Below are 27227 nucleotides of genomic sequence, written 5' to 3'. Positions count from 1 at the left end.
ATATAAATAAGGTTAATACTTTTTTGCATCAAACTCACTCTTGAATGAACACATTTTATTTCTTAGGCAAAATACTGCAGGTACTGTATAAAAATTTGTCAAATCACGACAGTTATAAAGGCATTTATAGTACAATATTCTCCCTATTTAGAAGAAAAAAAAAAAACACCAGGAGAATCACAATCCAGACACAAACTGAAATGCAAAATACTGGCTCTCTGAAGGCACTTGGTAAAGTTGGGAAAGATTTAAGGCTGGTTTGAGTGAAATCACAGAAGTTTCAGCTTTTGCTGTATCCTTCTTGGAATATATATTTATTTTTTTATTTATTTTTTAACCAAATTGTTCCAAACACAGGTTGAAACAGAAGATGTATCCGCATTTAAACAGGGCAAGTAATACCAGTGCCGCAGTCTCAGATCCACTTTCAATGGTTCACAATCAAAGTAGGACTCCCTCTGAGTCTACAGTACCAAAGATGTTGTAAGAAATGTACATTTTATCTAAACAAGGAACTTCGGTAATGCTACTGATAAAAACATACCACTGTATGTGCTTTCATATAAAAGTACCTTTGATGTATACAACTAAGAAACACAGCGCCTCATTGAAACAATTTTTTTTCTCCCAAAATGTGTGCAGGAATATGGAATATCCATTCCAATAATGGACTAAAGGAAATATATATACATTTGCATATATATTAATAAGTGCATGCGTGATGCAAGTTGCAGCTGTTGGTTTGGATGATCTTCAGCTGCTGTGTCCTCCTCCTCCACTCTGCTGGTAACAGACTTCTATTTACAGTGCTAAACCTCAACACAAAATATCCCAGAATCCAAGTGGCAGGTCGATGTCGGGATGTTTAGTCGTGTTTCCCGGTCTCTGTTCATCCACAGAAAAACACTAAGGCGTTGTTCTCTGCCATTACGAATATGCAAGTTGTCATATAAACAGATTTGATGAATGAACAGGAAAATAATTGAAACAAAAACTGGAGAAAAAAACAAACAAAAAAACAAACATGAAAGATATACAAATTATAAACATACAGATATAAAAACATTAGTGCAAAGTTGTAAAATTGAAAAATCAGCATAAAAAAAATAAAAAATGTGTAACAACACTGTGCTTGAGACAAAAGCAGAAGTGAGGAGCTTCGCCCACCATTTGTGTTGGGTTCCTCCGTCATGTCCGTACCTCCCCTCAGTCCATCCACCTGTTACTGTACCTATGATTATTTGTACCCTCTTGATTGGACCAGTAGCTCTGTCCCTGTACATCAAAGTCTCAGGTTCCTGAGTTGTGACAGAGATGTATAGATTAGTTGTCTCACTGAGGAAAGAGTTGCCTTGTCTGCATTGCAAGTGGCTCAGTGTGCTTGATGCACAACAAGCATTACAAACCCTGTGGAGAAGATACAGGAGTTTGTGAGCTCTACGATGGGCTGTGACTTTGGTTGTGGTTTTTATTTAATTTCAGGTTTTATTTCCTTTGCTGTTTGGAAAACGTCCTCAGGTGTGGTTTATGTCAAGAGAAAAATTACATGAAGGAAAAAAATAAAAAATCCACCATCCTTAAAGTTTTGACACTTGTCAAAATCAATTTATGGTCAAAAAACAGACAACAACAATGCCGGAAATCTGACCCAAGCAGAATTTTTGTCTTTTACAACCGTGTAATAATAAAACCTGAACATGTGTTTCCACCGTGATTCACCATCAGTGAAACACACTTTTCTGCATCCGGTCAACTCTTTAGTTACTTTTGCTCCCCAGAGACGGAGATGGTTGAGGTTCCTCCGCCCGAGCAGCGGTGTTGTTGGGCGGGGGCGAGTCCTCCACGTTAGCGCTTACTCACAGGAAAGTTCAAGCTTCTGAGCATGCTCAGTTGTCGGTTCAGCCAGGCAGTGTCTCAGCTGATTTCACAAAGAGGTTTGATTTTTTTTTTTTTTTTTTTTTTTTTTTTTTTAGCTTAATCACTTCACTTCATACAGGTAGTTGGACAGAAATGGTTTGTTGTTGCTTTAGTGACATGGAATTCATTTCTCTGATTGTGCTGTGGTGTGTGTGGGCAACAACATGTGCTCATCTTAGAAGAGAGGTCGTTGACTAATGAAATAATCCCAATCTCTCACTTGCATGGAATGCTTTCAACTGTGTGTGTGTGTGTATATATTTGTGCAAAATATGTATGAAGAGGCACATAAGGTTTCTAACAGTCAGGCCGGATCTTGTTCTCGGACTAGGATAGCACACTTTGGCAGTGTTCGCTCCTGTCATTTTGAGATGGGAATACATCACTGCCAGGGCATTTTCCTGGATCCGTCCCTGTCCTCCAGAAGCTCGACGGTCGGGGTGGGGTTGGGAGTGGAGCGGCAGGACGGTTGTAGAGGCAGCGTGGCCGTGGAGGACGACACCGGCATGTCCAGGCTCTCCAGGGAGTCAGAAAGGGCTCGGTTGGTCTCGTGTTGGGGACAGAGCACGTAGCGGTTGGGGTGGTGGACCTCCACGGTGGTCACAGAGTCCAGACCTTTCAGGCAGAGAGGGGTGGGGCCGCCAATGGGGTCACGGCCACCAACGGCCCCGAGCTCCATGGACGACTCGTCCATGTTGACGTACAGAATCTCGTCTGGGTCCTGGAGGTCTGGCAGGTCCTCAAGGGTTTTTTCCAGCTCGCAGCGCAGGGACTCGAAGGACGGCCGATCCTTCGGGCTCAGCAGCCAGCAGGAGAACATCAGGGTGTAGCTGGAGAGATGTGAAGGAATGATATTAGTGTACTTCACGTTGGCGCATTGTTAAAACCCATTTAAAACATTAACATTTCATTGTACACTGTCCTGCACCTGTTGAACAAATTCAGAGAAATGAACAGGTATGTAGTTTTGTCTCCAGGCTGAGAGCATGTCAGTAGGTATTAATCAGAGAGATTCTGTTCCATCGGCACACTTCCAAACAATTAGTTGCAATTACTTTTCCCTCAGATTTTCTGATAATAAATGACTATTTGCTTGAGTTTAAAAGGATCTAGATATTAAAATATAAACAGATCTTCAAATAATTTTTTGTTCAAGTCTTACAAATTCAATCTCATCTATTTTCTGTGTAATTACCAGCTCATGTCATGGTTCTTACAAACTTAAAAAGAATACTAGACACTTGCAAAAGGTATTATCGCAGAAAGAATCTCTGTTATTCCTATATTGAAACACTAAATAACATATTACTGACTCTGGAAGGACTTTATTAAAATGTTATGGGTCTTGCAAGGAAGTAATTTCTAAGCAGAAATTCTTAATTTCTTTGAACACCGTTGAGGGTGAAAATATTTTTTTTTTAATGTCAAGAGTAATCCTAAATAACTGTTACGTGTCTTTAACTTAGTACAAGAAAGTAGAAAAAGGCATTTTAAACTCGGGACACCTATTTCTAAGTGTGTTCATTAAAGAATCTTCAAGAAACAGAAAGACTTCAACCATGTTCAGCTTCTGGGCTTGATGGCTTTATGGGGCAAAAAAGGGTACTTATAATCAAGAGGGAGGTGATTTCCTCATCAGTGAAGTGAAGGAGCTGACACTTACATGCTGTCCAGACAGTCTGGAGGCTGTTTGAGACGGTTGCCCTGCCTCAAGTAATCATAGATTTCACTGTTTTCCACCCCGGGGTACGGCGTCTGGCCCCGCGTGGCGATTTCCCACATGGTGACTCCAAACGACCACTGAGACGGCGCGAGAGAGGAGAGATGGAGGAGATGGTGAAGAGAAACAGAGCGAAGGGTTAATCAGCTTTGAATTCCTTCAGCGTTTTACACAGCTCGCAACACACCAGTCAAATATTAATCTGCAGTGGTCTGTTTTTGTCTACTAATTTGTGAACAAGCACGTCATTTGTGCTTTACACACTTTCACATGTGCATGGACATTAAAATATAAATTTTATTACACATACATATACACATATGATATCACCAGCTGTTACAGTTGATATACGACATATTTCTCACATTTACCTGAACACATCAAAAATCTGTCTATTTAGCTTTAAAGAGTAAATATGGGAAATATTTTAGCACTAAATAAAACAAACAAAAACAAATCTACTAAAAAAATTCTGTTCTTGAAATCTCATTGGGTAAATATTTTGTGAAAGCACTAATAATAATCCCTATGATATCATCCCGGTATCGATATCACGGTAGTTGGTCAACAATATTATGATATTAGGTCCCTACAATATTGGACCGGTCAACAAAGGGATTAACACAAGCACACACAGCACGACACACACTAACAACTACCCGGCTGAGGAACTCACCACGTCACTCTTCGTGGTGTAGACGCGGTCGGCTAAGCTTTCGATGGCGATCCATTTTACGGGCATCTTGGAGATCCGTCCCTGTCTGTAGTAGTCTCCGTTGTAGATCTTCTTGGAGAGACCGAAGTCGGCCACACACACATTCATATTCTCATTCAACCTGAGACGAGACAGAGAGACAGACAGACAGACAGTGAGAGTGTTACATCGCCGTATTTTTCCAAAAATGACATTCAGGCAGTACTTCATCATTTTGAGGCAGATTTGTATTTCTACTTCTACTCCACTACGTTGATAAGACAGTTACTTTGTCGTTTAAGATTTTACATCCAAAACATACAATAATCCTATGCAATAAATTATGATGCAATATATATCACGTTATAATTTATCCATTAAGAAACTGCAATGCTTTTCTTGCATCTAGTCCTCTGTTCTTTTGCTCATGTCCTCTGAGCACAGTGTCGAGGCCTAGTTTTACTTCTTTTTTAAAGATCATATTCTACCATTTCATGCGGGGTTAAAAAAGGAAAGAGAAAAACCAAACAAGAGCAACGACAAGAACTGAAAGAGTGAGAAGTGGAAGTTCAGATTGTGCTTACATGCAGTTGCGAGCTGCGAGGTCTCTGTGGATGAAGTTCTTGCTGCTGAGGTACTCCATCCCCCGGGCAATATCGGTCATAAACTTGACCAACATTTGAGATGGTAGGTACTGTCGGAAGGCACAGAGACAACAAAGGTTTTATTTCCACATCTTCCACAGCTGACCGTTTATTCTCTGCACAGTAGAGGGCACCAGAGCTCGATTTTTTTGACCCCCGCTACTCAATTTGAACCGAGTGCTCCCTGTGTGGGAAAAATAGGGTTCAGCAACACTGTGTTGTTGTAAAGGTTTACCATCTCATGGATGTTTCAACACTCTGGATGAATCTTTCTTGAATTCGGCTGGTGTTTCTCAACACGGCTCTTCAGGGATTTGCTGCGTATCGCAGTTCCCGATTCTCAAATAATACTTCATCCATTTATAAGTACAACTGTGTGAGCACTCATCTCGTTTTTTCATGATCTCAGAGTGTACGTGCTGCCAAATGGTGTGGGTGTGGACTCACTTAACAAATACTTTACATCTGTGCTGAACTTTGGATCCCATTTTGCTGACAGACGTTCATGCGAACTCCGAAACCCGTAAAGCTGTAACACTGTGTGGAACAGAAAGCGTGCACATGTGTGCTGCTGACTGTGCTTTTGTTGTTTGTAATCATACTAACCACTGGAAAGTCTCCAAGCCTTGAGTACAGCAGATAGCTATGCAGGTCTCCATGTTTCATATAGGGCAGGATGACCACAGGGGAGGGGTACCCTTCACTCTCCACAGTCTGCAGACACACACCTACAAAAACACCTTCACATTAGTACACACACAGATGTTCAATAAGAATTAACATTTTCTCATGAATTCAAAACAGCTCAGTCTTGAACTATTCGTTAAAATAAGACGGTATTTTAATGGGGCCAGTTCACCCACAAAGAAACAAATAATAATTCTTACTTCCAGTACCTTTATTGGTATCTAGCCATGCCAATAGTTATGGTTTAAAATATCTGTCACAAAAGATATCCGCCTCCACCGAAAAAAAAAATCGAGTCGTTACAAAGACCGCGTCTCTGTTACTCTGCATAATCCACAGAAAACGTTGTATATCAGGACTATTTCTTTACTAGAAGTAGTTCTAATAAAAAGTGCTTACAATGAGGTTTGTCGATTATCCAGAGGAATTGTTTCTATGAAGACACATTGTTGTTGAATTTGTAATGCTTTTCTTATTTACTGAGAAACACAAACAATTGTATTAATTTTTTTGGGTTGGTTGCAGAGATCGAAGTTTCAAATCCTGAATAGCAAAATTTGCTTACTATTGTTTTTTAATTTAATTGCTTATTTTCTCTTGAATGTTTCAAGTCTTATCTGATTGTTTTAATACCGTTTTAAAGTTGTGCAGCACTTTGGTCAACTTTTGTTATCGTGAATTGTGCTATACAAATAAAACTGATTGACTACAAACCAGAAGGGCTAAGTTTTAAAACATATATTTTTGTAATGTGAATTGGCAACCGAACATGAATGTGCCGAACAGCAGAAACTCCTGACTCACCTAGAAGCCTCATGACATTGGGGTGGTCAAACTCTTTCATGCAGGCAGCCTCACGCAGAAAATCTTCCATCTCTGTGCGGGTACAGATGGCAACTGGAAAGCAGATGGTTTCACAGGTGAGACTGCAGTGTAAAAGCTCGGTGGGGAACACACGGCACCGACACTGCAGGGTTGACAGGTTGCTGGGGTAAAAAATGTACTTTGATTTCAGAGGCCATTTGGACTCCTGGATTTATTAAACTATTAATATTAACAAATTCGAAATGTTTCAACTTTTTCGGCGCAGTTAAAAAACTGTCAGAAATCTCAAGAGGGGGATTCTTGTTTTAAAGTCAAGCCCGCTCAAAATTCAGTTTTGACTATATTTTGGCACTGTGATTTATGTGGGGTCAGCTTTTTCTTCTTCCAATATTTTCTACAAGCTGTGTCTTTGTCTGTTTTGTGATCAAAAACTGACCCCTTGTTAATTTTTAACCCGGGTGGGGGGGCTGCCTATCAAACGGCCTGTGTTCCAAAGATGAAGAGATTCATTGTGGTATTTGCTGAGTACTTTTACTGTCTACTCACTTTTCATAGTCTTGACAGCAACTTTGAGAGCAGCCTCCTCCTGAGTCAGCAGCCCTTCCATCACAGACCCAAACTCCCCTGGAGGAAGAAATTAAAACACCAAACGCTCAGTTCAGATGCAATTTTAGATGAAACATTGAATGTCTTGTTAAACAGTGAAGAGCAGTTGATTCCCTGACAGGGTTCTCATATTAGATCCGATGTCAGATGGAAATGACTGGAGATGAGTGGGAAAACAAGCACTGATGATACCCCGGGTAACCCCTGACTGTCTACCAACCCTGTTTACAAATGCCTTTTCTTTGTCAGGCATTTATTGTACTAATAATGTACATTTTAAGTCTTGGCTGTCCTAGAAATGAGACTAACACAGGGTAGAAAAAAACCCAAATCCTTACCTTCTCCCAGGGTCTTTCCCAGGGTTAGTTTATGTCTGTCTACCATCACATCTTGGAGCTTTTGCTTCAGCTCGTCGCTGATGCCCAGGCTGTTCACTGAAGGGGAAAGAGTAAGGAATTTTAATGGTGTTGGAGCTCAAAGCACTTTAATTAAGAACACAGAAAAGAGAGCAAAACAGCCGCATCGAACCAAGCTGCTTCTCTCACTTTTCCAAAACCACAATGAACAACACTAAGCCAAATACAAAGTGTTATAAACACTGCCAGACTGAAACAACAATGAAAATAAAACTGTAACTGTACAAAAACAACCATGTCTACTTGTAAAACTCACAAAAATGGGTCATTAAATCTTTTCAGTTTTCATCAGTTTGTTAATGAAAACAATTGTAAGTGTTTCTTCCATTACATGGTTGAGTGAGTTCAAATAATAACTATTTGAAGGCTATTGTTAGGTAGAAAGCCCTGTTAGACATACTTCTTTACCATTGCTCTAAATGTCTGTTATTATAGTAGAACTAAGTCATCAATAAGTAAACCCTGAACTGAAACTAACTGATAGAAAATAATAATAATAATAATAATAATAATAATAATAATAATAATAATAAATAAACAAAACAAAACGACATAATATCTGACATCCTGCCTCTGCAGGGACCCGGTCGGGTTGGAAAGATGAGGCCGGAGGGCTTAAACTGGTTTAAATGTTCCCTTCAATAGTCCCTCCACAGCTGGCTGTCACTGAGCTGTGGTGGTGAGCAGCCTGCGCTACAGACGCTCGCTCTGTTTTCACATCTGGGCCAGAATGTGACAAAGCAACAGCGTGCTCAGAGATCGCCTCCCAGCTGCTGCTACACTATCAATCTGCAACGTGTTGGACAAGAATTTACTCTGTCTACAAGCATGTCGCAACACATGTTGCCGTGACCGGCTATTAGCCGATGCATGCAAAAACCAGCGTCCCGGGGTTTGATTTTGTCCTGAGAACCGGACAACATTTCCTTTCAATATCATCAGCGTAAATCCTGCCCGAATCCCTCCAATCTGACCCCTCCTTTATTCCCAGTGCTTTCCAGCATTCACTCAAGAGTACACATTATCGCCACATCTCTTTCTCTTTGCTCCTCTCATCTTACTCTGTGAATAGTTTTTTTTTTTTTTTTTTTCCTGCAGTTTTGCCTTTCCTCCGCCCTCTTTGTGGATGTGGCAAGCTGAGACTTGTGCATGAGGACTACACAAATATTGTGTGTGTACTCCGGGGACAATGTCGGGGCTTGAACATGATCCAGCTGTGTGAAATTTGAGTCTGTGGGTTGTGTTTACAGGTATATATTGCCGTCTGTGATCATGCGGACTCATAGAGGCTGCTGGCAGCACACAAACCACTGCAGAGCACTTCTTTGGATTCCACCAGAGGAAGGTCATCGCTCCACCTGGACGAGACTTCCTCCGACTCCCAACGTACTCCCCGAAGGTGAAATGACCTCCTCGCTGCAGTCAGAGCAGTTCAGTAACTCCTCATCTGTTGTTACCTTCTGCTTAAATTTTAAATCAAGTCACTGGCGTGACATTAACCTCTCCAGGTTTCACCTTCATTTGCTCTGTCTGACAAGTCCGATTTCATTTTGCCGTTCACACCTGATTGCACAGGGCATAACTTCATCAATGGATTTCCAGCACATCTAATCAATGCGATTTTAAAACGATAGCGCAATATAATATAAGGGGCACAGTGTTGCCGTGGAGTACGTCAGCTGACTGAACACTCCAGGACTGTTATCACAGCTGCGGGGAATGAATTAACCCATAGCTGTTTGTGTTCCTCCCTTTGATCGAGCGCACAAACTGAGGATGTGATTCCTGTATTGAAATGTGGAGAAAAGAGCTGTTATTGTGTCCCACGAGAGGCAACGATTTCCTTCCAATGAACTGCTGGATCTTGGCCCGAAACACGACAGGAGATGCTGTTATGCTATTTTTTTGAGGCAAGTTTGAGCACGCTCATAACAGCATCTCTTCCTGTCACTGAGGCTATAAAACTATAAAGTGTCAGCTTTCTGACAAACAGGTCGGGGCAGAGAGGAACTCACATGTTGCCTCTGTAGTCCTGCGGCTGTAGGTGCGGCGAGCGCGGTACCGGACCACCAGTTCTCCACTCTCCATCATGGGTTCAAACGCCTCTCTGTCAATAAATACATCATAGAAAACACAGGGAGAAGTCAGTCCAGCAAATGTCTTTACACAGCATGGCCAATACATAAGTAATTCATCAAATGACTACTAGTCTTTCAAAACAAATTTCTTCTGCTTCATCCAAATGAGTCAAAATACATGCAAAAATGAGGCAACTCTCTCAAGGAGCAGAAAAAACAAACTTTTTGGTTTGGCACAGCTAATTGAGTCCCTCCCTTCCACCCATGAGGAGGACTAACAGCCTACGCACCCAAAGCGAGTCTCCTTGCGCCGCAGTTTGGCCACGTAAACAGCCATGAGCACAGCTATGGACACGGCGCCGGCAATGGCCATCACCACATACCACCAGTGCCAGGAAAAGGCAGGGGGCGACGACGGACCTGAGGAAAGGGGTGGCGACAGACACAGATGAGAGTGAAGTCACGGAGGTCCTGTGTTGCTGGACGGAGAAGTTACAGTAGGATTTTAGTGACACTAACGGGGAGTAAATAAATTGCTTTTGGCAGCAGTAACATCAGTCTTTGAGCTAATTCCACGACTTCTTCTCCTACTAAAGTATACACTACTTTTTCAAACTCTAAAAACATTGAATTTTACTCCCAGTCACCCCCCCCTCCCCCCCAAATCTACTGCCGAACACTAACAACCTCCACCCACTGTTTTTTTTACTTCTCACATTCATACTCATCCTCCCCCCCAATGCTCCCTGCCTCCTTTTCCCTTTTCCCTTTTCATTTGCCCTTCTTGCTGTTTGAATTGTCTGTCTGGCTCTAATAGACAAAGCAAACAGAGATACTACACTGTTCCTGCCTGTTATAAATATTTATGATGTGTCTCCCCATTCAAACACCCTCTCCCCTCCCCAAACCCTTCTTCCCCTTTCCCGTCTCTCTGAGATCCTCGATTCTCTTTTTTCTCTTCCTTCTTTTTTTTCTTTTTTTTACCAAAATACACAGGAAGGAACTGACATGAGCAAACACGGTGACAGCGAATCAGAAAGAGAAGTGCAGCAGTGAAAAAAACACCATGAGCTCACTTCCATTATCACTGTTATTTGGTGCCGCTCTGAGAGGTCACTGAGGAGTGTGTTTGTACGTTTTCGTGAGTGAAGTCGGTTATTACTCACCTCTAAATTCACCCATTTCTGTGGATGTAAAAAAACAAACAGAACTTATGTCAATATTTTGACTTCCAGCAGAAAAACATCCTCCTTTTCTTTGTAAAAGCTAAAAACAGCTGAAACAACACGTGATATCTTGTAAAACATGATTGTGTCAATCAACATAAGTTGTGAGCCAAAGACCATTTCAAATAAGATCATATCAAATATATTTTAGCATCATTCTTGTGTCTAGAAGGTATTTTTTTAAATTTATTATTTCAGTAGAATATATTAGTAATTTTGACAGTTCTGACTCACCAGCAGGAGTAAGTGTCAAAGTCTGTGTGAGGGTCCAGGGTCCTTGACCCGCCCCTGTAAAGGCACACACTCGAAAAGACACATTGGACAGGGGAACAGACAGATTGATTGACAGCTCAGTGTCCAATCCAGTATCCACAATAAACTGTCAACAAAAGAAAAGAGAGGGACTGTCAGTGTCAAGTTCAATTGATATTTTCTCAGTCAGAAGTCTGTCGATTTGATGAAAAGGTTCAGAAAACATCAGAGCTTTGTTGTGTTTTCGTGTGTGTGTGTGTGTGTGTGTGTGTGTGTGTGTGTGTGTGTGTGTGTGTGTGTGTGTCTCCCTGACTGACCTGCGGTGCAGCAGGTGTGCTGTACTCCACCATGTAGCCCTGCAGTTCTCCATTCAGCCTCCCTGGAGGCTCCTCCCACGTCATCAGCACCTCCGTCCCATTGAGCGCCGCGGTCACGTTAACAGGAGGGTTCTCTGGCACTGAAACACAAAACACAACAGAGCTTAAAAGAATTCCACTTTTCACACAGCTAAAGTTGTATTTGTTACCGAGTAGATGTAAGGTTAGCTAAGCATCCAGTGCAGGGTATGAATGAGGAGCCGGCGGTGCTGTGACTGGGCTCAGTGACCGGGGGCCAGTGGGCTGAGGGCTAGCCAGGCATGTGTTGTTTTGACAGCCTTGAGCCTCTGGGGTGTGGATAACTACAACAGCTGGATGGAGAAGATGTCAGATAATCTGGAGGATTCGGTTTTACTGGGACAAAAAGGCATCCGAGGGCACCACAGACTGGGGTGATTAGTCGAGTTCAGAAGCTGGTGTGATCCCTCTGGGTCAGCGTGACGGGACAAAGTCAGATGGACACTTTCTGAGGCCTGTGTCGGCCTCCTTCATGCCCCCCCTTCCCCCTTTCTTTCTGGTCTTCACTGTTTTTACTTTACTCTCTCTCTCCATTGACTTTTCTTTTCTGGCTTTCTGGAGCAGAGAGTGAAAAAGGCTGCTGGCAGCCAAAATACCCAGAGGAGAGAAAACTTAGCTGAATGACATGCGAGGAATAGTGCGAGGAATTTGTTTTTGTGTGTGTGTGTGTGTGTGTGTGTGTGTGTGTGTGTGTGTGTGTGTGTGTGTGTGTGTGTGTGTGTGTGTGTGTGTGTGACAGAAATCCAAGAAACCTTTTCACAAGTAGAGGACAGAGCTGTTTTCCTTTGTTGGGTCGAGGCTCTCTTTGTCTTTGCTTCTCGCACTCTGCAGGCTTTCAAAGTCACACAAACTAGCTGGACACACACACACACACTAACTAACACACACACACACACACACACACACACACACACACACACACACACTAACACACATGCATAAGCTAAGTCACTCTGAGTTTGAGAAACATGGCCCAGCCTATGGATGATGTTATCAGGAAGTGTTTGGCGGGTGATTGTTTCCACATGTGATCCTTGTTCTGCCTGCCAGCGGCAACAAAAACAACCTCGAAGTCAAGTTCATTCCAGCAGAGCGGCTCCACCTATGCTCCATCGTTTGTCGGCCTCTCTCTTTCTCCACCTCGTTGCTGCCTACCCACTCTCTTTTTCTCTCCTTCCCCTCCCCATCCTTCTCTCTTTCCCTGTCTCCCATCCAACATGATTCCATCTCCTACTTTCCAAGTTTTTTTTTTCCCCTCGCTGCCCTCTGCCTCTCCTTTTTTTTTTTCCAAGGACCTTCGAGTTTAAGAAAACAGGGATGTTAACTGTTGGCGTAAAACTTTGGCAGGGAAAACGCTCTTTTTCACATGAAAAAAAACCTGCTAATTACAAGATTTCGAAAGTAAAAAAAAAATGAAAATGAGATGTGGGCCGGTGTTGTTTTCTGAAATCCAGAAACTAGAATAAAAATGCCTCACGTTGTTCCTTTGTCCTCTGCATGAAATCAGTCCCGGCTTAGCAAGAGGCTGATAAAAACAAACATTTGAACCACAATTAGTTCACAACAGCAGAGGTTAACATCTGCATCGATGGCCGACTACTGTTTCACATCCTGTTGGGTGCTGCTGTTGAAAAACAAGCGTCAAATAACCAAACTTTGAAGAAGTCAAGCATAAGTTGGAGGCAGGGATGTGACTTTTTTTTTCCCTTCATGTAGGCTTTATGTCATCCTCTCAGTCTGGTGCCGTGCGGGTCAACACGTGTGTGGAAAAGAGTCATCCTAAAGCCCGGAGCAGACTTAAAACCCTGGGATCTGCAGTCTGTTCCCCGTAAATAAAAACAAACTCAGCACCACGCAGGAAACATGTTTTTCAGATCACTCGGAGCGCCAATGTTCGTGTCATCAAAAATGTCACAACTTTTAAGGGTATTCAGCTCCTTTTCCTTTTTTATAGCGGAACAGGCTGTTGTCGGTGTTGGAAATCAAGTCGTTAAATGCTTGACGTTGCATTTTTGTTGGCAATAGAATTAAACAGGATTAAGTGTGTGTGTGTGTGTGTGTGTGTGTGTGTGTGTGTGTGTGTGTGTGTGTGTGTGTGTGTGTCGTGCTACTTCATCATGACTCACTTCTATCAGAATAGTAAATTTGGTCATCCCCTGATTAATTATCGTGTCTCTTTGGTGCAGACAAGTGATGCAGCGAGTGTGTACAGAGGGAATCAGGATTTACCTTTTCAGTGTTTCAGTGGCTAATTATTTTGTTCAATCATTTTATTTTTTATTTTTTTATTTTTAAAGATGCCTCTGCAGTTATTTTAGGGAGCAAAAGTAAAATGCCATCACAGAAGGGCGATGTAAAACACAATCACATTTCTGCTTTAGGATTAGGAGGGTGACACAGGTCATCTGACTTCCTCTCCCACTGCCCCCACCACCCCACCCCACCCCTCCCCATTTCTGTTCTCTCCTCCAGGGAAAATAGTGAGCTTTGGGAAAATAGCAAAATGAGTGTTTTCTCAAAGCGCCCCCTTCTCCAGTTTCTCGGCTCTTCCATCCATTCCTTCCCCACTCCCACCATCAACCCAACAGTTTTTTCCCACAGTGCCTAGCTGTGTGTTCTGGAGAGAGAAACCAAAGGTCATCTGAGGTTAAAAAAAAAAAAAAATGGGGGGGGTGAGGGGGGTAAGAATAAAAAGAAAAGAGTGATGCTGAAAATCAGGATTTAAAAAAACTTGTTGGGCTTGTTTGGGGATGCAGTAAATAACTTCCTCATCAAAGAGTCGCGCAAGAAAACAAGTACAAGTTGGCCGAGTATACTTGGCAGAAATGAATGGTGGATATGGAGGAGCAGCAAATGGGGACGTCTTCACCAGGATGACATGTCTGCACAATTTAATCAATAGAAAGAAAGCAGAGAGATACTCAAAGACACTATTGTCTCAGTCTTCAGCTCTGAATCCACAGAGAGAAATATGGAAAATATGGCTGAGCTGTGAGAACTCCACCTCTCTTCTTCACTCTCTTACTCCCTTTAACCTTCACTGCCTCCTGAACTGTCTTTGACCGCAAGATGAATCTTATCCTCGGTTTTTTTTTTCCATCCTATACCTCATTAGGACAAGTGCAGAGAGATCTGCTGGAGCAAGAACCGAACACTATCGTTTCAAAGGAAATGATATAATTTCAGAGTTTTTAATTTGTAGTGAAACGCAGATTCTTCTCAAAAATAAAGAACTGACACTTGAACATCCTGAGGGCTACTTCTCTCTTTTTGTTCTGAGAAATGCTATGTTGAAGTGTTTTCAGATTATAAACAGCTTCCATTGTGGAAATCCCCGATCATATCTCTCCTCTCCTCTACACTATTTCCATTCCTATTTATCCAGGGATTGCGACAGCATGAGCTGGCATGGAAAATCCCACCTCAGTTTAAACTCAAACACACGGCAGCCGAGCATTACAGTTTGGACAGAGCGCTGCGATCCTAACTGAAGCCTTTCAGGAGAATTTAACATCCGCCCTCCCTTTGCCCGTCTCCACCTCCTCTGAACCTTCAATACCAGTCAGCCATCTACCTCAAGAGTTTACATTTGAAACTGGTTTCACAGTGACTCGCATCTGGTATCCTTCATAAACAGACTCAGTTAAAGGGGCACAGAAAGGAATATTATGTCTAATGGTGCACTGTAACTTGAGTCCCTCGCTCCTCGTTATCATGCAGTTTGTTCAGTCTTGACTCACTTAGAATCGAGCTGAAAAGCAGAAAACAGACTTAGATCTGCAGTAAATTAAATGTGTGCTGGGGCAAAAAGCCTCTGGGAGCTTATGACAGCTGGACAAGACAGACAGAAAACAGTCGAACTGACAGCTCGAGGCATAAGAAAGCAGTAGAACACGGTTGCTGTACATTTCCCTCTGCCTGAACAGAAAATACAAGAGCTAATATCAGATTTGTAGACTTGACACAGGATGCAATTGATTCACGATTTGTACCTTGCAAAATCCTAACACAACAAAAAAAGCCATGATCTTTAAAACTTCATTTTTAGGCCCATTATTATGAGTTTTAAAATGCAAGTTTTAAAATGCTGCATGATTCTTTCAGCATCCAGGCAGCTTTAATTTGCCTATGAAGCCTTGTAACTTGACTTGCTTCCGCTATTTGAGCCCGTAATCGTTGGTATATTTCGCACTAACAAATCAATTCTATTGGTACAAACTGGGTATGTAGGTGAAAATGTGCAATAACAAATAATGTAAAAATAATCCTTGGTACTGAGCAAAATACCCTCAAATGCAACTCAGTGGTAGCTGCTAGTTTCTGTGTAGCTTCTGTCGCGGACTGGTCACAGTGCACAGCAGGAAAATGAGAGGAGACTCGCTCGGACTTAGAGCTCAATCAGTAGCGTTGACCTTGACGCACTTCTAAGGAAGTGATACCACACACACACACACACACACAAAAGCAAACATCTCTGGAAGACTCACCTCCTTCTTTGGTGCGTAGCTCCACCCAGGGTGACCAGTCAGATGGGCCCTGGCTGCTGTGACAGGCCACCCTGACAGCATAGAGGCTGTGAGGCTCCAGGTCCCCGATGAGGTGGCTGGTTGGCGGGATGTTCACATTCTGGTTGTGGATCATCTTATCTGGGCCGACGGTGAAGGACTCTCCTGAATGTTTGGCCTGGAATATTGAGATAACAGGTTTTTAGTTTAACACGGCATTTAGTTTGTGCGGTCGCATGTGGCGATTACATGTGTTTGGCACAAACAGGAACAGGAAGCGTTCGTTTCAGTCCAAACAGAAATGACGACAAAGTTTTGGGTAATCCTGGTCAATAGAGGAACTGATGGATCATTTTAAACATGTTAATAGTTTTGAGTAAAGTCAAAGAAAACGTGCAGAACAACAAATAAAAAATTTTTTGCAACAAGTGACTAAATTCAAAGGGACTTTGTATACAATACAAGGTAACTGTTATTAACAGTATTATTAAGTTATATTAATAATAAACTACACATAAAAAAACAATTAAAATAATATCAGTGAATGTTTGTAACAATTATAAATGTGGACTGTAGTTGGCCTGCAGGAGTATTTTTTTAATGATATAATTATATATATATATTTATTTATATATATATATATATATATATATATTCTGCATCCACAGAAACTTACAGTATCATGTATGAGATATTATGGAAGAAAAGATAAAAGGCAGAAGTGTAATGTTGCTGCTGGTGGTGTGGGGGGAGGAGGGGAAGAGGGGGGAAGGAGAGCGGGAGGAGGTGGGTGTCATTAACTGTAATTTCCAAAAATGGTGTAAAATCTGTGCCAGGACTCTTTTGAACGTGACCCAGGCTCAAGGTGCAATGAAAGCAGAACTCATTAACCAACAATCACAGGCAGAAACCTGCTGTCTCTGCAAAGTCTGTGTGGTAAACACATTTAAAGAGGAACACAAAACAGCAAAAATCCTTCATTGCAGCACTCTTAAAAACCACATTAAAGTTGCTGGTGTCGGGCCTTTCTTCTGCTCATTGCTCATTATGAAGCAGCTCCTGCAGGCTACTTGCTGCACTTCAGCAGGGTGGGCTGGGATGTGTGTGTGTGTGGGGGGGGTTATATAGAGTTGAAAATGTATAAATAATTGTCCTAAAGACTGAGCCGCCACACAAAGAGATAAGGTGTGTGTGTGTGTGTGTGTGTGTGTGTGTGTGTGTGTGTGTGTGTGTGTGTGTGAGTGTGTGTGTGTGTGTGTGAGTGTGTGTGTGTGTGTGTGAGTGAGCAGGTGCTGGTAAGACTTGCTTTTCCAGTGATTTTAAGTATCAAGGAGCCCAGTGAGGGATATATTTTTTTTCCTTATGGCCTGATCCCGAGAACTGCTGTCATCCTGTTGTATGAGTGAGCAGTGCATGAATGTGTGTTTGTGAGAGTGAAAAAGAGTCAGCCGTAACTCAATGAATCACCGTCCAGCCAGCAAAACAAGTGTGTTTAATCTAATAGCACGACTCAGCCCTGAGTCACACCTCAGCCTACATTCCCCTTCTATGGCTCAGACCCACAAGATCTGCTGTCACTGCCTTTTCCTGTTTTCTTTCACTCACTCTCGTTGTATTTCTCCCTTTTGTTCTTTATTTTTCTATCTTCCTCCATCTCTCCTTTACGCTTTCTATTTCTGGAGCACAGTAATATCTTTCTGCTCTCTGCATCATAGCTTTTTTTTTCCATGTTTCTCTTCACGACACAATGATCCGTTAAATTCAGATTTTTGCCCCGTTCTGCTGAAGCAGGCCCCTCGTCTTGTGAGGGTGAGGGAGGGCGGAGGGGAGGCGGCAAGAGCAACAAGAGGTATGAGGGGCAGCATTATTAGAACCAGACGTTTAGGGGTGGTGCTGCACCACTCGCTTCTCCACCAGAAAATGTTCCTCCTCTCAGCTATGAGCCGTAATGGCCACAAAGCAGAAGAGTGGCAAAGAGACACTGACACAGAGAGAGAGAGAAAACGAGAGAGAGAGAGAGAGAGAGAGAGGGAGTGGTGCGACAGAAGATTAGTCCAAGTTCGAGGCCACTTTCCCAGAGTGAAACCTGATCCACTGGTACATGAATAAAGCAGGGAGGGGTAAACGAAGAGTTACACAAAGAAAAGAAAATCACGCTTGCAAAAGTTAAGGCCGTGGTCCTCAGAGTCAGTCCTGCAAATAGAGGCTGAATGATGTGTTTGTTTTACATGCAGGTCAAACAGTTGCAGTGATTTTTTTTTTTTTTCCAGGCTAGTTGTGGTGTCCTCCTGTCACATCTATCTCGAGTTGTCTCACCTGAACAGTGCAGCGCATTATCGGGTAGTCGCCTCCAAAACCAGGCTGCCACGATACACGTAGAGCGGTCTGAGTGATCTCCACGGCTCTCACGTTGTGAGGCTGCAACGGGAGAACTGAAGACGCAACGAGAGGGAGAATAAACAACAACGACTGCAACAGCACGGGAGTTTGCGAAAAAGCATATCGAGATGAAGTGAGGAGGGCTTGTGTGTTCGCGGTGCCACGGTGTGACACCTACCGGTGATGGTACCGGATCCAGAGGTGGCCACTCCTTTGTGGTTATGGGCCTCACAAGAGAAGGTGCTGGTTCTGTTCAGACCTGGAAGGAAACAACATGAAACACAACATGTGTGAAGCGGAAGAAATGTCAGGTCTTTTGAAACCAAATAATGCTTGCTCAGCATGCCGAGTTGGACGTAATGTTAAAGTGAGAAACACCGCGAAACGAGAGTGAGAAGACTGTGAGCGTGTTAGTTTCCATCGAATCACATGACCTGCCTGTCAACAGTGTTGTGATTTGTTTGTATGTGCGTTTTTGAAAGTGTAATAGTTGTAGATCCAACGCAGGCTTTTAGAATCTTATTTTTCATTTACCAACAGATGAGTAATAAAACTCATTTGCCAAAAATAATGAATTCCCAACTCATGCTGATTGGTGTCAAGCATGTCATCAAAGTCAGACGAGCACCTCTTGGGCCTTTTAAAGGTTTTGTTTTCACTGTAATATTTCAGCGACATCACGTCTGAAAGCTTCACATCTTGTTCAAATCCCTCTGTGTGAGCCAGACTTACAGACTAACATGTGTCACTTTACAATGTCGTAATATGATGCCAACATGTACGGTTCCTTCAGGTTTTGTCAAAATGAGGCCAATGATAGACAATTGTGTGAATTTGGTTTAGCTGTTGTCAAGGTTTTAGTTTTAATCAAACTGCATGTTGTCTTGTTTGTCGTGTAAAATAAAAACTTTTTTTTTTGAGAATGATCAATGTCTGATTGCGCAGTAAATACTGATTTGATGATTTGCAGGTCAAAGGACATCTAAGTTGGACTAAATTTCATTGAAATGCCAATATTTTGCAAGCGTCTCTGGTTACGTATGATTACTGTTTCAAAAGTATTTCATTTATATTTTCTCGCAGGTCAGTTGGATTTTCTTTACTCTGTTATAAATAGTAAATTAAATAGTTTTCCACCTGTCGGTTAAAAACTTTTTACCCTGAGTCTAACCACCATTTGACCAAAACATCAGTTTTATACAATATCTCTAACCTAAAATGCTGAGAGTTGAAATAAAAAAAAAACAAATTCTGCAATGTAGTTTTGAGAACAAAGATGGTGGTCGTGCCGAGGTCTAGGTGCAAAAAAGGCAGAGCGGCTGCCTTCAACGGGACGGGGCTCCTCTGAAGGGGGCAAAACACTGTGACACAAGCTGACATTCAACAGAGAATGAGTCCTCTCACTAAGTGACTCACAGCGTGCTCACACACTCGAAACATTCCACAACACAACACACACACACACTGAAACATGTGACATTCAAGTTTTACCACAGTTATCTAACATCCCAACACTGTCAATCAGCCACACACGGAGGCTCGCACAGAATCACACAGTGTGCTGTCCTGCGCCGACGGCACCATGCCTCCATTGTGTTGCGGCCGCAAAAAGAACGGCGCGGTCCTCGTCGGGTGAAACGAGGGGTTGTGAGAGAGGAGGAAGACGAGGGGAGGGTGAGGATGACCGAGAGCTGTGAGGGCAAACGAACTGCTCGTCAGGCCACCTCGAGATTGCGCCACTTGCTCCTCTGTCTCCTTCCCCCCCTCACCCCCCGGGCCCCCGCCCGTAGTCAGCAAACCGCAAAACAACATCCTTCTCCATGTGAAAACGTCATAAGTGGTCACTCGGTAGAAGCTCATGATCTTCACGGTGTTGACCGACAGTGGTGACGTCAGCCAGAGACCACGGAGCTCGGTCCCGGTGCTTCCTTCCCTCCGCTGAGTTTACATACTCCAGCGAGGTTGGAGTTAATGATGATTTTAATTATCATAAACTAATCTAATCGTGTCCTTGATTGATTTAATATTTAGTGCATTTAAAATAGTAAAAATTCCAAGTGGTTCAGCGTGTTAGTTTTGTGTCACTTTGCAAAGATATAAAGTGGAGTATTAAATCCTCAATCTGAGAAGCTGGAAGCATGACGAGGTTCACATCTTTGTTTGATCAGTGACTTTAAAGTTTCAGCACTTTCAGGACTGGGAATGAAACTGTGACACTGAAGGTAAAAGTGCTGACTTTTAACAAAACAGGGACAGATTTTTATTTTGTTTTGTTGCAAAATCAAAAAGCTTGTTATATGTAAGGGGGGCGCGTCGCCCTTGTTTCTAGATGGTTGGAATGTGTTGAATGCCATTTCTCTTCGTGGGCTTCTCGACAGATTATTTGTGTTTGTGCTGGTTTGGACCGGCGGTCCGGCACAGCAGCTGTCCATTCCAGAGATGTGAGTGCAGGTTACCGTCAAACGGGTCCTGGTCAATACCCGGCAGGCTGTTCCGATGAGTCAAACCTGGTCTGTCTGTTGAACATCGATGCCTACTCCTCCCTTCTTCCGTCTGACTCAGCTCCCCCCCCCCCTCCTTCCCCCCCTCACCCCGACCACTGGACTTAACACGAGCCAGCTATCTGGCAGGCAGCTGCGGTTTGCATTCAAGCAGCAACAGAACCCTCCTCCTTTCGCTCTGTCTTTCTTTTATCTCTGTGGGTCCTCTGCACATTAATTTTCCATCTCCCAATTGTCCTTCTTGTGCTTGCTGCTCTGCTTTCACTGACGCAACCGCAAAGCACGTCCTCAATGGATCCACTGGCACGGTGCCAGCCAGGCTCTCTTAGGGGAGGGCGGTTATTGGGCGGTTTTGTTTAAGTAATGGAAGGGCTAAATTGGAAGTCTTTGAAACACAGAGGATGGTTGCTGTACAGTGTTTAGAGCAGGTCGTTATAATCAGTCTCAATAGATTAAAACCAGTGATTTTGAAATTGTCTAGTTTCTTTGCTACAGGGGGCCACAAGCCTCCTCGCCTAATGATTAATAACTTGATTAATCTATGAGTTAATCAGCTGAAATCAGCACTGATTAACACTGATTAATCATTCAACTCTTTATTCAAGCTAAAGTCTCACATTTTCTGGTTCCAGTTTTTAACGTGAGGATTTACTGTTTTTTAAGGATTTATTCAAATGCAAACTCAACACATTTGGACTGTTGTGTGGAAACAATTTCAACACTTTTTTTCAGAGTATTTTTTACATTTTACGGACTGAACAATCAAGAATTTCTGCCCCACGCTGACTAATTGCGACTGATCGTGGGGCTGTATCGGTACAAAGTGACAGCCCTGGAGGAGTGAACCGATGCAATGAGTCTGACTAAGCTGTGTACATGTGGCGTTGAGTGCTTGGGTAATAGAGAGAGATAGATGATACCTGTGATGTTGAGCGTGGAGGGTGACAGGGCCACACTGTCCGCCAGGGAGTTGAGAGGAGCGCCATCCTGCAGCCAGATGACCCTGACCGGCTCCGGAGGTCCGTGGGCTACGCAGCTCAGGCTCAAGGAGACATTGGCCACTACAGACATGTGCTGGGGCTCCACAGAGAAATGAGGAAGGCCTGGGGAAAGATTTAGCTGAGTCAGGGTCTTTGCTCTTCTGACAATCCAAATATTGTAACCCTCAGAGGAAACCTGCTTATTACTGTAGCTGGAGGTGCAAAAGGTGAACTCACCTTCCAGCTGGATGTTTCCCTCCTCGGACGAAATCTGGTGGCTTTCCGAAAGAACAGTACATTTATAGGAGCCCATGTCAGGGAGCTGGACCTTCTCAATCCTGTCAAGGGTATAAAGGGAAATGATTACAATGGTTTCATATGGATCAAGACATGACAAATCAAACTGATGAAACGAAGAGACAGAAAGTTGCACAGACCCTGATCACTTTACTTCAAAATTCGGCCATCGAGAGTTAAATGCACTAAACTACAGCAGGAGAGACACATGGGATTTTCTTGGATTATATAATTTCTTTCAGACCTAATTTCAAAGTAATGTACCGTGGCTGGAATTCAACATGGTTCCATATTTTAGGAACAAAACTGGTTCAGCTAGGGTGCATGATAAAGTAAAGAAACAGGAATCAGAAGATCACAGATGCATGAGTGACATTTTAGGCCAGTTGCGGTTGCCTCAATAGATTATCCTTAAATCTTGCAACTGGCAAGTGCGGCAGGTGGCTCCTGCTTCCTACCTGAGCGTACTCATGATCGTCCAACTGTTGCTGCCAGTGTGAACTTGGAACTGGTTGGTGTCTGCATACAGAAGTGGAACGCTATCTCTCAGCCAGACCACATCAGGGGGGTCCTCTTCTTCACCTCCGGTACCCTTCAGGGCGCAGTGCATCGTAACAGGTTTACCCAGCGAAGAGATGACAGTAGTGGGACTTCGTTCAAACTCCAAATCTTTGATTGAGAGAGGGAAGAAGCGCAAAAAGGCCATTTGTTTTTTTTTCATGATTTAAAATGGTAAGATTCTGCACAGTCCAACCAGCCTAAACCGTGTCTTCAAACAACACGATTTCCAGCTGTTATCTTATTTGAAGAGGCTATTCTGCTGGATTCACAGCATACATCTGTAGACAATAATAAGGTTGGACTTTAACATAAGAAATCCAGAACACCTTTAAGTGGTTCAAGTCACAAAAACATTTTGAACTTTCGATGACAAACTACAAAAACTAATAATAGGCCTACTTTAGTCTGTTTCAAAAAACATCCAGTTATTACAGCCTAAAAAATACTTAACAGACATCCAACCACTTGAAGGTAGCTACCATTAACTAAGTAGTCAATCATTTTACAAGTTCTTTTAATTTGTTATGATAAATTACAAATTGGCAAAACTGGATTTGCAAAACTCAGAAATCCAGCAAAAGTGAACATTTTACAAGCTGAAATCAGAAAATTTTGATTTAATGAATGATTGACTTCAACGATAACCTTGTTATTGATTTAGTTATTGATCAACTGATCTTTTGACCACCAAAATGTTCATGTGGTTGTGTGGTGCCTGTTAAATGTTAGATTCATGCTGTACAGGCGGAGATATGAGGAAACCAGGTGAATCCAAAGTTTATCCACCAGGCTTTTTGAATGAGTCCGGTTATCTTCCTCACTGATAGCGAAGCTGACCTGAAGAGGACAACTCTTATAGACGGGACAAAGGCTTCTTGTTCGACGACGGCCGCTCCTGCTGCTCAGCACCGGAAAACAGAGAGCTCAACACAAACTAAACATAATCATAATCAGTTCTGTTCCTCTCATACAAAGACGATAGGCCTGCAGCTCATCTGCCAAGACGTCTGTTCAACATCCCAAATAAACATTGAACAGTGTCATCATAAATATGATCAATATAAACTTCACTTGGCTGCTTCTGTTTCTCACTGTTATGGTATTCAACAGAAATGTGAGGCGTTGCTGCATACAAATGGCAGGCACAGATCTCTTCTGTAGGAATCTTTTTCTTTAAAAAAAGGCAAAGTATCCACAGAGCCGACGAAGGAAAGGAGTATAAGCGCTTCTCGTCTTGATAAAGTGGATAAAACCTAAAATAATCTGAGGGTGTGAAAACTTTGCTCATAAATCATGCTGTTTCTCACCGAGTTGATGCCTGTAAAGATTTTCTCAAGCTTGTCAACCCACCCTCCTAGTCTGTTTCATGGTCAACCTTCGACCTTCGACTCCTTCACGATGACCCCAAAGGATTTCCACTGGAACCCGTCTCGCTCAAACACAAACACCCGTAACTCAGCGAGCTTCTGATTTAAAGAGCACACGTTGGGCAAGACTGATTTTTACTCAAAACATATCGATTATGATGCGCATCTGTACGTGGAAACACAACCCCAAAAAAGAGCTTGTTCTGGGAGAGTGCAATAAATGAAGGGCCCAGCTGAGCCTGTGCTTCACTGCCTCCTTGCCTCTCTTTGGTGTTTAAAAGTCATCGCTCCCTTTATTTTTAAGCTTGGCTGAACTCTTTCATGAATCTGCATGACCCTCACTTTGTTTTTTTTTTTCATCAGTGCCACATTGAAAAAAAACCTGCCCTACTTTCTTTCTCTGTATCTTCTTCATACAATAATAATATTAAGACCGTAAGCCCTTTATGAGACTTGTCTGGAGTCTCATAAAGGGGAGAGCAGGCCATGGACAAACTGTCTGTGTGGCCTGTCTCCTTGATTCATTCGTGCTTAACTACTCAATCTCATCCCTTTTGTCCCCTGAAATTCCCTTTTGGTCCCGCACTTTTTTTTTTTCATGATCTCTCTCTCTTTCCACTCTGCTTGTACTCCCACTCACTCTCCATGAAAATGCTCAGATGGTAAATGTCAGTGGACTCACACATACCAAAAATACCCTCCATAGTCTAACCATTTATCCTCCTCTCACTCCCTCTTTTATCTTTCTGGCTTCACAACAATTCAGCCGCTCCATTCACTGCCCCTTTGCCCCTTTTTTCCTTTTCATGCCATTCTTTGGATTCATTGCCACATTTGGCCACCTCCCCTCTAAACTTTTTCTCCACCACTTTTGCCCCCGTACCCCATCCATCATTTCACTGCTCCAGTCTGAGTCAGACCAGCTCTGACTCACAAACCAAAGCATTCACTGCCCTGAACCCCTCCTCATCCTTCACATCCCCTCACTCTTGGGCCAGAGCCATCTCTACATCCAAGTAGGAATATCAGGAAAATGTCTCCTTTGAAAGCATCAATCTGAGCTTGTAAATCACATCTGGGTCTAGTGATCTGTCCCGCCCGGTCATACATCCACTAAGCAGTAAGGTCCAGCTCCCAGAGAGACAGCGTGACCATAATGGTCAAAACACATGAGCTGACAGGTGGAGGCCGCTGCAGGGACAGTTTCCACACACTGGCTGCAGTAGCTGATACAACAGCCACAGGACTTCTGAAAGATGATCGACAGGGACATGAAATGTTGACTTGTCGACTCGATGTAAAATGACCTGTAGACTTTTCTGAAAGAGTCCAAAGTTTGACTTCCACCATATTCTCTCCCAGCAAGTTTTACTTGAAGCGCCTGCAGGCTACATCTGTCAAATACCACAGTGTTCAGGAAATGCCATGAATGGTGGGAATCCTGTTCTGGATACGTGGTTTGCCTGAGTTCCCAGCAACATTAAAGATGTTCAAGCTGCACCATGATCTAAAAAATATGATCCTTCAACATGTGTTTGTGACGCCAGTCAAGGAAAACACCTGAAAACAAACTCTCATCAGAGCCTCTTACCTCATAATCAGCAGAATGCAAGTTTTAATTTTAAGTAGGTTATTAAAATCAACATGAACTGAGGGAAGCAATAAAAACGAATCTTTTGTATGCTTTCTTTGATCACCTTGCTTAAAAAGGTTGTTGTTTTTTATTAGTGTAATGAATTCCTCCATGTCTGCCAGATGTTGCAGCTGTGGTTGCACTCACAGCCCCAGAGCAAATTGATTTAATGAGTTATAGGAGCAGAACGCTGACTGCGCTAATTGCTCATTACGATGTTTTTCCTCGCACCGAAGTTAACAAACAAGAGTGTTGGTCACGGACAGTTCAACCTTACCTGACAGTGTGCCGGCGGTTACTGGCCTCCAAGCCGAAAACATGACGATGAGGATCAAAAACGACCACTTAGACCCGTTCATAGTTTCTCTTAAGAGGAGATCACCTCTGGAAGTGAGCTTCATAAGGAGTGCAGTCATCTTGGAAACATCACCGGACTCCATCACCGCATTTCAGTGGCTCAAACATCCAAAGTTGTGCGCAAAAAAAGTTTAGCTTTGACGTGGCGGATGCTGAAAGTGCGATTATCATCAGATGGGAACAAAGTAAAGCAGATCCCGTCGTTTCAGTTCCCTTTTACGAAGAAAGACTAGGGAGAAAAAAAAAAAAAAAGTCTCTGCGCTGCTCTGGAGTCCTGTAGCTTTTCTCTTTACGCTGTTGTTTTGGTTTATTCCGAAGGGAGTGCTGCTGTTGTGTCCAAACTTTTAGTTACCCAAAAAGCGCACGGAAAAGGCGCTCCAAGACGTCCGAACCCGAAACTATTTCTAGCAACTGAGGGAGTATTTTTAAACCAGTCTTTGCTGCTGTAGGTCGTCCAAAGTCTCCCTCCTGCCCACCGGTTCCCTCAGACTCCCTCAGACATTCCCCTGGCTTTCTTTTCCCTCTCTCCCCCTTCAAACAGGATTCAAATTCCTCAACTCTGTTCTTTCCACCCTCCTCCTCCTCCCCCTCCCCCTCCTCCTCCTTTGCCCCAGACTCTCCCCGTTTCTCAAAGGATGTGAGAACCCCTGCCGCATGCTGATTGTTCTAAAACAATCCCCTATTCGCTTTTTAATTACGCACCGATCCTCAGAAGGTGTAAATAGCTCAGTAAATCAACTGAAACACTAGCAAACGCAGACCTGCGCATTTCCCATGACTGAATCAAAAACATGATTAACATTTTGTCAACACATAATATAAACTTGTCTGAATAAATTAGACAAAATGATTTGAAAACATGCCATTTGCTCAACCTGTCCAGATTATTTAATGTTAATAAACCAACACTTGTGCAAAGTTTTGTCCATATCATAATAATTTTATGATCTATTTTTCTGTCTGTGTATTTATTTTCGTAATGTTTAATACTTATGAATATTTTGCATAATATTTTGCTTTTATATTATGCAAAATAGGTTACATATAAAAAGTTAAATCAATGGACTTCTCACCTTTTTGAAAGGACTAATAACTCCCATTGAATTTCACAATCGCGCCGTAAACTAAATATGTCAGGAGATCAGGTTTGAAATGTTGCAACCTTTATTTAAGCAGGAATATCAAGG

General features: G+C 42.7%; 1 protein-coding gene across 1 annotated transcript; it reads right to left on the bottom strand.

Moving 5' to 3' along the window:
• Window positions 1-34: 34 nt before the first annotated feature.
• LOC138205260 (tyrosine-protein kinase receptor UFO) lies at window positions 35-26579 on the bottom strand. Its single transcript, XM_069161061.1, has 20 exons — window positions 25961-26579; window positions 22581-22791; window positions 22063-22163; window positions 21766-21948; window positions 18523-18603; window positions 18282-18397; window positions 15948-16143; window positions 11383-11522; window positions 11048-11192; window positions 10754-10771; window positions 9878-10007; window positions 9525-9616; window positions 7432-7527; window positions 7034-7111; window positions 6467-6559; window positions 5582-5703; window positions 4916-5025; window positions 4314-4473; window positions 3581-3717; window positions 35-2747 (listed from the first exon to the last, which is right to left on the bottom strand). Exons 1-20 carry the CDS (start codon window positions 26121-26123, stop codon window positions 2300-2302), a joined length of 2820 nt encoding a protein of 939 aa, XP_069017162.1. The 5' UTR covers window positions 26124-26579; the 3' UTR covers window positions 35-2299.
• Window positions 26580-27227: the final 648 nt, after the last annotated feature.

This window comes from Embiotoca jacksoni, unplaced genomic scaffold (genome assembly GCF_022577435.1).
Source record: "Embiotoca jacksoni isolate LCO1_2020_lvr unplaced genomic scaffold, fEmbJac1.0.p SCAF_28, whole genome shotgun sequence".
NCBI classification, from domain to species: Eukaryota; Metazoa; Chordata; class Actinopteri; family Embiotocidae; genus Embiotoca; species Embiotoca jacksoni.
Note: the sequence above shows the minus strand (reverse complement) of the source record. Positions and strands in the feature narration are given on the sequence as shown.

Excerpts from the sequence above, each read along its gene's own strand:
- LOC138205260 (XM_069161061.1), bottom strand. The coding sequence starts at position 26,123 with ATGGAGTCCGGTGATGTTTCCAAGATGACTGCACTCCTTATGAAGCTC. Across the intron at positions 16,144-18,281 it reads TAATGCGCTGCACTGTTCAG|GCCAAACATTCAGGAGAGTC; the intron begins GTGAGACAACTC and ends TCAATATTCCAG. Across the intron at positions 9,617-9,877 it reads CGCAAGGAGACTCGCTTTGG|AGAGGCGTTTGAACCCATGA; the intron begins GTGCGTAGGCTG and ends ATTTATTGACAG.